The sequence below is a fragment of the Haliotis rufescens genome, unplaced genomic scaffold (assembly GCF_023055435.1).
Source record: "Haliotis rufescens isolate VD_foot unplaced genomic scaffold, xgHalRufe1.0.p SCAF_40, whole genome shotgun sequence".
Lineage (NCBI taxonomy): Eukaryota > Metazoa > Mollusca > Gastropoda > Lepetellida > Haliotidae > Haliotis > Haliotis rufescens.
This window is the reverse complement of record NW_025964113.1, coordinates 3080334-3094079: the sequence shown is the minus strand read 5'-3', so window position 1 is coordinate 3094079 and position 13746 is coordinate 3080334. Positions and strand designations below refer to the sequence as shown.

Below are 13746 nucleotides of genomic sequence, written 5' to 3'. Positions count from 1 at the left end.
TTCAGTCTTGCCATGCAACACATCTTTGTTATAAACAGCACTAGGGCTGGGATGAGTCCAAATTTACTACCCGGACACCCGACCCCCTATCACCCGACCCTACCCGGGTACCCACTGCAAGTCTCAAGAGTTTGGAACAAAATGTCTGATTGGTAATTGTTTTACCACAGCCCTGGCTAAAACTATTTAGATACATGTATCAAACTATCAGATCATGCGTTCACTGAAGTTGACTGAAGCTTTATCTTCACTCAAACATATACAAGTCAAAAGGAATGTGTGCATCGTCAGAAAGAAATGCAAACATTAGCGACATGTTGTGTAACCACTGAGATATAGTGAGTTTTAGTCATTAAACAATACATCACGTGACTAACCATGGGTCCGGGTAGTCCTGTGGGTACCCGGTCCTACTCAGGACCCACCCAACCCGAGTACCCGAGTTATCCGTCCTAGACCTAAACAGCACACATCAGAAACATGATCGGGAGATTGGTTATTGACATTATAAAATACCAAAGTTGTCCCTGATTTTCAGTTCACTCTCTCTCTACGTGAACTCTCACAGTTGTGAGATAATACGTAATCATCCTGGAATGTCATGACATCACTAGATCAAATACCAATCATACTTGATATAAAACTAAATTTGCTATCCATTTGGCCAAGCTAAATGGAATGTTTTTTGGGATAGTGAAAAAAAATAGTTATCAAGGCAACTTTTCATATACAGTGAAAAGATGAGATAATTCAAGGATCCAATACCAGTTTAACAATGTTTTTCAACCAATCAGATCACAGAATAGCTCCCAGTCATTGTACAATCCTGAGTAAAGAAACAACAGTATTCCAGTCTGGTCTGGTGATAGCATGATTCAATACTGCGAGAACAGGGGACTCCAGGCACCAAGCCTCCAAGTTGATTACAGGATTTACACTACCCAAAAGAAGTTAAGGATCAGTTGATTCTTTCATATTACTAATCTAGATTAACTATAATAATATGAAAGAAACGAGTTTTCCTAAGCTTCTTTTGAATAGCACATAATGCGTGAGTGAGTGAGTGAGTGAGTGAGTGAGTGAGTGAGTGAGTGAGTGAGTGAGATCTATGAATGAGCCACTGTATTCATCTGGAAGTGGTACCCAGGTATTTAATGTGACATCCTAACACATTTCCTCTAGGCTACCCCACAACCCTTATGCCAGTATTAATGTGAGACAAAAAAAATCTATTAAAAAAATCTATAAATACATATATGAATTATGATAGCATTAAAAGTAATAATTAATTTGAAGTATGTACAGATGATAAAAATACAAAAGTGGTAATTAAATAAAATATAATGGATAATATATTATGATTTGCACATGATGTGGTATGGAATGAGGTAACATGTGACATGAAATTAAACAAAATAATGCATGTTTTCATATCAGCGCTGTATCTTATAACCAGGTCTGCAAGTTTTCCATCTGATGAAATTAACAAGGCAACAAATACAGCTCCAATTATTTTGCATTTGCAGGCTAAGATAAGATTGAAGTGAACTCAACAAGATGGACTTCAAACACACAACATGTACACCTACATATTCAGGTTAATTCTTTTTATGAATTTACAGAAATTACTGACATGTGAAACGAAAGTGTTACTTCTATACCAGTGTTTGTAGTGTTCTCCAAGGGAACACAACACTCCCTGATGAAATTAACTGTAATTTTGGCCAGTTAGTTTCATAATTTAAACATGAAACCATTTTTAAAAATTTGTATTTTCTTTAAGTATTTGAGAAACTCATATACTGCATATTACATATTTTCAGTAACCATACAATATCATAATGAATTGCAAACTTATATAATAATATTGGTAAAGAGGAGATGCATTTACATTGGTTCAGCGTTTGCCAATTCTTTATCAACCTATTTAACATGACGTTACAGCATTGTGTGTACAGCGTCACAGGAGCAGCAACTCCTTCTCACAGACTGGTTACTGGCTGTACTTGCACTGCAGAACTTACATGATGCATCGCAACATATTCTTTTAACAGCCTACTCCCATTAACCTACATTCAGCTAATTTTTGCATTAACACAACACTCAATATCTTGGACAGTGTAATGCAATAAAAATTCATTTAGAAATTTGTTTTCTAATTACAAGGAGCTATCACTATGATAAAATCTAAATGTACAAATTTGCAAATCTGATCTTGCATTGTTATAATCATGCACAAAAACATATTATTAATATGAAATGTGAACACTTTTTAAGACATAGATTATAAGAAAGATCATTTCATACAACCTCACTATCAATAACAGCAAACCAGCCTTGTCAGGGTTAGCTATATGGGTTATATTTGCTCTTCTTTCTTCTCCATATAAAGGATACACATAAAGTGTACTGTCAAGGCCTTTCAATATCATTGTGTGAACATTGGATTTCACCGACTGTGGATGTTAAGTCATAAAACGTCTGCGACTAAAGTAGACTGTAAACACAAGACTGACTCACTCACTGTTACCAAAGTCTGCATGTATTGCTACGTCTATAATCTCCTTCAAATGAACACAATAAGGAGAACACGGCGTCACATGGCAGGGTTTTATGAGATGGTGTGTGGGGATTCCGGGTGAGAACAGGTCCCCAGCAACCTATGCTGGCTGTAAGATGTAATTAAATGACTCGGGTGTGGATGTTGGAATTGTAGCAACTAATAAAAATAGGGGCAACATTTGTCTGTTTCATCTCTGACAAGCAATACAATCACTGTTTGGACAGTCCATGTAAGCTTTTCAAGGAAATCCCCATCAATGATATGCTTCAGGCATCACACCTAGTTTGTATTTTATTTGCTGTTGGTACAGTTGTCACCCTGGGCCCCCATTTGATGTGTAGTACCCCCAGAATTTATTACCAAGAGTCCCCAGGATACATATATACAGACCAAGGTAAATCCCTGCAAGGTAAAGACAGAAGTGTTTGACAGGAGCTTTTTATGACCGTTACAATCTGAGCCTAAATGTTATTAGTCTTTTATTAGCTCGGTTTTGGACGAATTTATAGCTTGGCATCCTGCACAGTAGTTTTTAGTGTTAATCTGTTGCCTTGTAGGAACATAATTTGACTATATTCAAGTTTCAGACTTGGCTAATGAAGCAGGCTGCTGTTGACATATAAACAAATGGCACTTCTTGATTCAACCACAGTGTCTCCGTCTTGTTTGGTCTCCCCTTTCAACACCTGAACGAAACATGCTTGACACAATGTACCTCAACTTATCACTAAACATGATCACATTCAGTGTACCTGCAGGACAGGTTTCCACATGGACCTTGACAGCCTGGGGTTGTGCACTGACTGAGTCCATGCTGCGGGAGGTGCAGCATGACACCCCTTGACAAATCACGATCAGCAAACACTTTTACAACCTCAACACATGTCTAGGATATTGATAATTCTGTCTTATTGATGATTAACCATAGTAATGTTCAAAGATCAACCTGCCAATGAGTGAGTGAGTGAATACTGTTTAATGCCACAATCAGCTGTATCACTGCATGTACTAGACAAACTGGTCTTGTTTTTTGTTTTTTTGTTTAACGCCGCACTCAGCAATATTTAAGCTATATGATGGCGGTCTGTAAATAACCGAGTCTGGTCCAGACAATCCAGTGATTGACAACATGAGCTTTGATCAACGCAATTGGGATCGATGACATGCATCAACCAAGTCAGCTAGCCTGACCATCCGATCCATTTAGTCGCCTCTTACGACCAGCATAGGTTGCTGGGGAACTATCCTAGCCTGGAATCTCTGGGGTGTCCCCTGATTGTCCTACACACCACTACTTTCTTGTGTGATGAACAAAATAATGTTTAAACAATAATATGCTATTTGATGAAAAGTGATAGAGGATATTTCATGTGTCGAGTGAAATATCATGTTTCTCTCTCCGAGTGAGGGGGGGAAAGGAGATATTTTCACGAGTGGCGTAGACACATGAAATATCCTATTTATTATATACTTTTGGTGTAGTTGTCTGCAGGAAGATTAAATTATTTCATTACAAATGTAAAACCTTCAAGCGTAAATTCTCCCTACATAACACACATGGACGGTTTTCCGCCCCCTGTAAGTAAGACTAAAAATGTAGTTCCGTCTTTGCTAAATCTTAAAAAATATAAACAAAAGTAACCAAAAATATTTGATGTCACTAAAATTCTTTAGTATATATTTGGATATGATTATATACAAAATCAACTTCATCAAAAAATAAATTTCAAATCAATGAGACGGTAGTTCGAAGCGAAAGAATACACGCAATTCAAGTAACAAAATGGCGCTTTGCAAAACGTAAAGTATCGACTGACAAATCAGAAGAGAAATTCACAGGTTAATACAAATCATTTTCAACAAAATAACAAACGGTAAGAATCGCTATTAACTACATAAATGACCATCTGTCATTATATGACTTGTCAACGTTGAACTGACGTAAATCAACAGTTTGTGTACGAGCTGTCTCGTGTAGGCCAACATAGTTCCGTCAACGTGTTATGTTCACTGCAGTGAAATATCAGGTGTTATGTTCACTGCAATGAAATTATCACTTTTCTCAACTTCAGAAAACTCAGTCTTTCACACTGAAGTATATAATACAGTTATATTGAAACCTGTGTATAAAGTATAGAATACACATTCTATCTATTCAAAGGTTTCGCCTTTTGGTTTCCAACTCAGTCAGCAATATTATACAAATAATTACTCTTGATGAGGTCCATAAGCAAGGAACAAGGACCCGAGGACCCAACCCTTAATGGTCCTTATAGAAATGCTTTACATATAAGCATTACTCAATAATCATTTGCACAATTAAACATTAAAGGGATAGTTGTTGGGAGAAAGGCATTTATATAGGCTCAGCCTGACAATCCTGTCAGTGTTCATGTAAATGCACTATTTGAGATAGACTGACATTTTGTCCCAGAAATAAAGTTATCTTATTTAAAAAATATATCTACAAAGTTAAAAAATAAAAATCCAAATGGAGCCCAGAACAATCCTTAATTTCAGAAGCTTATTTTGTGGAGCTGAAGCAATCTAGACTTGTCAAATCATTGAGTTGGACTTCTTAAATTTTATTAGACTACAGACTACATTTGAGATCTTGGGATAAAATACTGTTTAAATGAAATAAAAGTGTTTCATCATAAATTCTTTAATCTCAAGGAACTGTTTCAAAAAATAAATGACACATTTTGTGACGAACATATTTCTCTCCAAATACCTGAAAATGTTTAGCAGTCATCAGATGACATCAGCAATGTGTTTGCAAGACATCATCATTTAGAATACTCCTAGGAAATGGCTACCAAACTGAGCCATGATAATACCGTCATCATTACTCATGCATGTAACTGTCCCTTGAGATGTGTAGATCGCTGTTATATTTCTGTGATGGGGTACTTGTCATATATGGATAGTAAATAGGTAAATAGTATTTGTAACATTTGTAACATGATGATCAGTTATACACATCAGTGATTGCTGGTACACTGCCATGATTACAGAGAGTATTGCTTCCTTGTCACAGATGCAAATATGCTGTGTTATAAACCCTACACCAGCAAAGAAAAGTACACATGGGAACAAACGAATTTGTGTACACAGAATTATTGGCATGGTCTACTGACACACAGAATAAGTTTTGTAAAGATACATCAAGTTGCAAGCACTATTACCCGCTAAGTACTAACATTGCTTCATTCCAGTGCTACAAGGACAGTGTGGTGATTGTATTTAATGTCAACATCACAGGTCGTATGTGTCAAACTTGAAGTCTGCATTCGTGACCAACTCGTGTTATTCTCGTGGCCTTTTTTGCGACCAGGTTCCTGAATTATACAGTGTGATTAAATTTATTTAAGTGTGTCTTGGGTATATTTTTAGATGCAAGACATGTAAAATCAAAAATTATTTCTGAGGGATTCTTTGACGAAGAACTTGAAGTCATACGATTGATTGTTCTTGCAGGTTACGGAAAGGGGCGAGTGGTGACGAATGCAGGTTGCGGAAAGGGGAGCGGTGATAAATGTTAAAGTCTGGGCACCAATTGTTGGAGTGAAGGTAGATTTTATGGATGCTTCATTCCATATACCATGCTATATTCTGAAACTTATTTATATCTACAGGGTGATTATGGGTGGACTTTGCTTGATTTGTTTGCTTTTTGTTTAACGCCGCACTCAGCAATATTGGAGCTATATGACGGGGTCTGTAAATAATCGGGTCTGGACCAGACAATCCAGTGGTTGACATAATCACCATCGATCCACTCCAATACAATGACATGCATCAACCAAGTCGATCCGGTTAGTCGCTACTTACGACAAGCACAGTAGCCTGTTATGGCAAGCATGGGTTGCTGAAGACCTATTCTACCCCGTATCTTCACAGATCATCTGGGTATGCATCCTCAATATAAATAAATAAATAATATGTACTGTTGAGTCCCATGAAATTACATCTGTTTGCATCATTAAAATCAGTTCAATTTTAACGTGTACGTTATGTTTTACTTACATTGCTAAGATTATCACTGCCTGTGTTTTCTATACTTGCAGGTATTTTCACAAGAAATACAGTCTCAGATCCGATTGTCCATTTCTTATCTTCTTCGCTCAATCACTGAGTTTTGTTTCAAACAAAGAAATCACCTGTCATATTTAGCACAGGGCTTCAAGTAATATACCGTATATAGGACATTATATAAGTTAATTGTGCCTTATGTTACCAGCCTGTAGATGTCCAGTAGTATAGTCACAGTGGTCAAACTGTACTACTGTTTTCAAAACTGGGGCCACCATGTGTTCCTGAGTCACAAGTAGATATACACTGGTAAATCCCTGGATTAAACATGCTGATGCAATCTTAATCTTATTGCTAATGATGAAAAAGAAACATACAGAACATAGAGAAACAGGGTAATGTATAAGGAAGGTAAATGCCTCAACTGGTGCAGTGCAGTATCATCTGAAATAGTATTGTTTCAGTGTTCACACCAACTCAAATTTACCTCCCAATTACATCCAGATTACAGACAGTTATGGATAGAAGTGTTCTGAAGGAGCTGTGAAGAGTATTTCAGTCATATCATTGCGGGTCAGCGGACACAAATTTAGTTGTCATACAACAAGAATGAGAAAAACAGGATATCGGATAAAATGTGTGACTAAAATGTAGTCCATCTACCCTTCCTAAGGATCTGATTGTCATTGTAAAACATTTGATAATTTCAAATATTACTGCGAACAATTAAATGGCAATACTTTTGGTTCACTGGTAAAAGATAATGCATGCATGATAAAGTCACTTTAGATAATACAGCATCAAGTTCAATGTCATTTCATAAGACTTTCATGGTCTTAATTACTCTTAAATGCGGTCAAAATTTCATTCAGTAGATGCTTTCGTCATACATCATATTCCTGATTGTCTAGTTATCTGAAAACATCATTCATCAAATCATTGCTTCCTTCGACAGTGGAATCCAAGTTTTCCAAAGCATTTTGAAATTAGCCTCAGAAGTTCGAGAATTGTTTCAGGAGTCCAAGGATAGTTTTGAGTTGTTATCAGCTGTGAGGAAACTATTATCACTCGGCACCAACAAGGTCATGTGATACCCTTTATGACAGGCCTTGCACAAGCTTGAGTAGGTCTACTTGAAGTTCCTAGTTGAGATCAACAGAGAAATGACCTTGCCATCAATGTCTGATTTTCATTTATTAGCATCTGTTTCATGGTGAAGGTAACTTCAAACAATGACCATTTAAGTTTTATTGAAGCAAACAGCTCGATAAATGTCTTGATTGAGAATACCAAATCTCAATTTGTAAAGTTTGAATGTAGCGATGGGTACACAGAGGGAGGGGAGGCTGTCCACCGACCATGTTGTGCCAGATGAGTGCCCTTCCTACCACCATGTGTTCACCTCTGTTCACTTCCTGACACCCCTGTCAAAGTGCCGGGTCCACCTCAAGCTCATCTTATCCTTCAGTCAAGGTCAGTCAGTTTGGGGGCAATTCTTCAACCCTAAAACTAAGCTGACCATATTTGATTTATATGGATTCAGCTTGGATTTGTTGAACCCGGTCCTGGAGTCAAGTAGAACACACCAGGAACACTGGACTTCTGAATCTTGGACTTCTGAATATTGGCCGGATAGAGGGGGCAGTGCCAGTAGGACTGTGGTCTGTTTGTCGTCCATCAACATCCAGGGTGCAGTCACTTGACTAATGCTCGGCCAAAGCTAAAGACCGACATGAATGAAATTAATCATATGCCTTCAATGCTATATGAACCTGTCTCAAATCTCAACCAAATGAAGATTTAGTCTTGCTTCACTTTTTTTGCGAATAAAGAATACAGAATAAGACAAGTTTCATTAATCCACATGAGATTCTGTTTATACAAAGATGTTTCAGGAAAAATCAAAAACACTTGTCCAAGTAAATTCTCCTGCCATTACATAATACGTTCCTGTTGTATTTCACTGCAGTGAACAGTTCCTCATGAAGAACACATCCTGAGGTAGCATTACCTGAAAAATACTTGCCACCGGAAGCAACTATTCAATCAACAAGCGACACTGCATTGTCGATACACATGATAGGTTCAAGGTCATTCAATAGTCGTGTTTCCACACAACTCTTATGACTAGTCATCACCATCCAGTTTACCGTGATCCTATCATCACCACCCAGCTTGCCGTGATCCTATCTGAGTGAATATGGCTGTAATCTCAGTACCAACATATGGAGTTGGAGTACATGTTCCGTTGGCAGTAGTCTTTGAGGTAGTTTCACCATAGCACTTTCCCAATGCACCAATCTCTTCAGTAGTTGTTGGCCTCCCGTCAAATATCTGTACACGTTACATCAACATTGGACTGAAACAAGATATCAGCATTTAATCTCACATGAATTCATTTTGCATATCCATAAGGCTTAAAAAAATAACAGAAATGGTTCTCAGGCAATGGCTTTTAAAATATAGTGTGTGTGTGGGGGGGGGGGGGGGGTGGGGGGGCTTTTTTGGTTTTGTTGTTCAAACTAGTATGTAACAAAATAAACAGCTGTGTACAATCAATCTGTTGAGTTAAATACTGGAATACAGTATAGTATTTGACTACTGTTGGACTACGTTGTGTGCATCATACATGCATTCAATGAGTTTTAATAAGTTTCATTGTGTATCTGGACATATGTTTCTCCAAGATATCTTTCAATTTTGTTTACATTAATTTTCGTGAAATCGTGCATGATCTGATCGGCAAATCACATCAACTCACCATGAACTTGCCTTGAAACGAACATTAGTTGTTACAGATACAAAGTCTTTGGTCTTCCTATCAATTCCTATGAAATTTCTTGACATTAAGTATTTTTTAAACAAAATCACCCATAGATCACCAAATTTCTAAATCATCATGTCTAGTGATGTTTTATCGTAAATTTCATGTTTTCATTGACCAAATTTGCAAACAGCTAAACAAGCACACAAACTCCTATATGCACTATGACCATAACACATAACACAAGATGCGCAAAGCAGTGCACATGTAAAGGGAAGTAACTGTAGGCTATATTGGCTCGCATTGTTCTTAAGTACTGTAGCATTTAACTTCCGGGGTTGTTGTGTTCGAGTCGCAGAATATTTAATAATTTTTGCTGTTGAAAAAAAACAAAACGTGTGAAAGGCCTTGTGATGATGCAGCAGTGCCTGAGAACCAAGGCTATTTTGTTTTTCAGCCACGCTGAAGATAAGATATCGCTTCAGTTAATTTATCATATGTAACCCACACTGACGCAGTGCGCTGGCAGCAACATTTTGCAATGAAAACAAGGCAAAAAGTGAGCAGGGCTCACAAATACCTCCTACTTCGACTCCAAATATTTCTGAACATGAAAAAAAATCATATATATCAAAACAAAACTTTGCACTGCACCTCTCCTATTAGTATAGAAAGTGTTCCTTAAATTTGAAAAGAATCCACCAAGGAGTTCTCCAGTTATGGGTCGCACAAATGTTGAAGTAAAAAAAACAACATTCTAAACATGTAAAAATTCATATTTTCCCAGAAAATCCACATATCAAAAACAAATTTTGCACTGCACCTCTTCTATAAGTATGGAAAATGGTTGCTAAATTTGAAAAGAATGTATCCATGCTGTAGTTTTCAAGGTATAGATCGCACAAATGTTTAAGTGAATAAATTCTAAGTCAAAAAGAATTCAAAATAGGTGCATTTTTTTCTAAAAATTCCAAATATTGAAATCAAACTTCGTACAGCACCTCTCCTATTGGTATATAAAGTGTTCACCAAATTTGAAAAGAATCTATGCAGTAGTTTTCAATGCTGGAATTTCGTGGCTCACTGGTATTTCGTGGCACGATTATAGCGCCACCAGTGCCTACTGTGATGCCATAAAAGGCGACCTATAATTGCTGTAAGAGGTTAGTTTGCTTGTCATAAGAGGAGACTAACAGGATTGGGTGGTCCAGCTCTCTGACAGGGTTTGATGCATGTCACCGTATCCCAGTTGCGCAGATTGATGCTGATGATGTCAATTGCTGGATTGTCTGGTCCAGTCTCCACTATGTACAGACCGCAGACAACAAACAAAACAAAGCCTATTAAGAGTTATATCCCTTCTATGTCCCTTCTATTGACCGATCAGATTCCACCTCTCATATCACTTGCATTTGTTTCAAACAAAAAGGACGGTGCCCAGTCAAGGTGATCTGATCGATAATCAAGATCTATGTTGTCATGAAACAGGTCTTATCTCGCAAAGTGCATCAAATCACTTGTGCACCTTGATTAAAAACATGAAAAGATTAGGAAAAAATATCTTTTGACGCCTAATTGACAGTACACATGCTTTGCAAATGATGCAGTCAATCGAAATGTGCATGTTGAAATCCATTTTGTTTACGAACCAAATGTCAAGTTTGTTGCGCGCTAGTTTGGCAAAGGTGGAAACTGGACTTTTACAGTCAGTTAACTCCCTTGCCTTGGGAAGATGTGCAATTCACAGCTGCGTCTGTTGACAACCAGGGTCTGAGGTTCGTGAGTTTGCTCAAGATCCCTGGCTCGTCAGCACCATACTTGTTGGTTTCACTAACGTTGCAACAATTGGCTTCACTTTAAGATTTCCAACCATATCAAGCAGACACACCAACATATGACTAAATACTGCTTACTGTAGTGTTAAACCAACTCACTCACTCATCCTTACCTTAAAGTCCAGGAAGTCGTGGGGAACGTGAAGGATCGTGTTGCAATAATTGATCCTCACATAACCTTTCTGCTGCGACACACCAACAACCTTCACCTCTTGACCTTTCATGAGCACCAGACCTTGTGAATCAGCTGTAAATAAAGTACACAGCTTCTTAGTCTAAAAGGATGAGTATATTTTGTCGTTCAGCAAATTGTCAGTTCCAAAACGGTTGGATCAAGTTGTTCCAACACCAGTTTCTCTGTCTGCTACCTCTGACCTTACATAACAGCTTATTGGTTAATAAGTGCCCTTTTTACACAGCAGTAATAGAGCGATACAGGTGCAAGAGTGACTAACACTTCAATGGACAGGAGTAACAAATCACCTGTCCTGTATCTACTCCCTTTTCTGTCTGGCTAGCGAAAATAAAATCTCGGAAGCCTGACTTGACTATCGGGCTGGGACAAGTCCAAATTTACAACCCGGATACCTGACACCAATTACCTGACCAAACCCAGCCACCCGCTGTACGTCTCAAGAGTTGGGTACAAATCCAAGTGGGAATTGTTTTACCACAGCCCTGGCAAATACTATTTAGATACACATGTAAAACAATCTGATCATGCTTACCCTGAACCTAATAGAAGCTTTATCCTTACTCGAACATATAAAAGTCAGAACGAATGCTTGCATAGTCAGAAAGAAATATGAACCTTACCTATTCTTGTAGTGTAACCATGGAGTTTTATTGTTATATTAATGTCATGTTGAGCGAAGCTTTATGTTTATTCAAATATATAAAAGTCAGAAACTTGACCATCAGTAATATGTCGTGTTTCAGTGAATTTTTGTCATTAAACAATATACCACATGACTAACCACGGGTCCGGGTAGTTGTGTGGGTACCCGGGTCCTATTCAGTACCCACCTGACCCAAGTTACCTGTCCCAACCCTACTTGACAAGCTTAATTTTCTATCAAGTGATTGGGCTAGATATCTGAACCCTAATCTACAGAAAAGTTTGCAGTCGTTTGTCATGGGGAAAGGGTCTGTACAGCGGTACAAGAAATTCAAACATTTGAAGATATAAAAAGTACTGAAACACTGGACTGAGGACTGTACACCCCAGAATCAACTACTGACCTGCAAAGTTATGTTTCATGATGCGGTAGTGGGGGAACTCCAGCCTCATCCCACCATACACCAGGTAGTTCCGTCTTGATGGCACTGGGGGTCTGGAATCCTGGGAAAACATCACATGTACTTCAGTCACACGGAACTCAAACCTGCGGTATTATCGTGACATTGGACCACAGCACTGGAATAAGCTTTCTTGGACAAATAATTGCATATTAGTCATATGTCATATTTTCAACTTTTATAGACTAAAGATTTTTAAAATCTTTAAGACATAGCCCTACAACCCACCTAAAACTTAACTGCAAAAATGTTGACATGCTCAAAGAAATTTCAGAAAGAGAAACTCAAAAATAGTATCATTACATAAATGTTATAAAACCCTAGCACCAAAGAATGTTTTTGGCACAACCTTTCTTGCATTTCAACTTGTCTTGGTGATGATGGCAATGCTGTTTATATTTTGAGTAAAAGGAATGGTATTTTATTATTGACTTGAAGAGTAAAATGCCTTAAAGATGACTTTGTCAAAAACTTGCAGAACTGTTAACAGATATTTTATCCCTTTTTCATATTAAAGCTGTTTCCTAAACTATGCATCTTCTATGTTTAAGTACTGCACTCACCTGGTTGATAGAATACATGGAACATATTTGTTGCAGGACCCGTTCATCCACCTTCTCCACCGGTCTCCGCTCCAACCTTGACGTCTGCTGATCCACCTTGTGCTTCTCATGGTCCATCTTTCTGCTAGGATGATCCACATTGTGCAGGTGGTGATTTATCCCCTGATGATCCATACCATGCAGGTAATGATCCCTATTGTGGCGCTGGTGATCTATCTTGTTACTCTGAGGAGGCCCACTGTGTGACTGGGAGTGATCTCCCCTGTGTGGCTGGGAGTGATCTCCCCTGTTTGGCTGGGACTGATCTCTCCTATGTGGCTGGGACTGATCTCCCCTGTGTGGCTGGGAGTGATCTGCCCTATGTGGTTGGGAGTGATCTCCCCTGTGTGGCTGGGAGTATTCTCCCCTGTGTGGCTGGGAGCGATCTCCCCTGTATGGTCGGTATTCTTCCTCCAGCAGGTGCTGGGTGCTGCTGGCACTGGAGGAGGAATAAGAGGACCTGGAGGAAGAAGAAGGAAATGCTGGCATGTTATCGATGAGGAGGGGAATCATTCCACATCTGCCATGATATCTATCAGAATATCATTCAAGCATGACATATGTAATGACATCAATCATGTGATCTATCATGACATTCAACTACCATATGTGTCACTACATCAACTATACATCAACAATAGTAATATC

General features: G+C 38.3%; 1 protein-coding gene across 2 annotated transcripts in view; it reads right to left on the bottom strand.

Moving 5' to 3' along the window:
- Window positions 1-4307: 4307 nt before the first annotated feature.
- The window catches only part of LOC124138728 (unconventional myosin-IXb-like), a 44963-nt gene continuing 35524 nt past the window's right edge, over window positions 4308-13746 (bottom strand). For both annotated transcript variants that reach the window (XM_046505573.2, XM_046505582.2), the window contains 4 exons: window positions 13060-13558; window positions 12440-12539; window positions 11311-11444; window positions 4308-8957 (listed from right to left, as the gene is read on the bottom strand). In XM_046505573.2, the coding sequence (XP_046361529.2) occupies window positions 8925-8957; window positions 11311-11444; window positions 12440-12539; window positions 13060-13558 (766 nt within the window). In that variant the 3' untranslated portion in view covers window positions 4308-8924. The remainder of the gene's footprint in view (window positions 8958-11310; window positions 11445-12439; window positions 12540-13059; window positions 13559-13746) is intronic.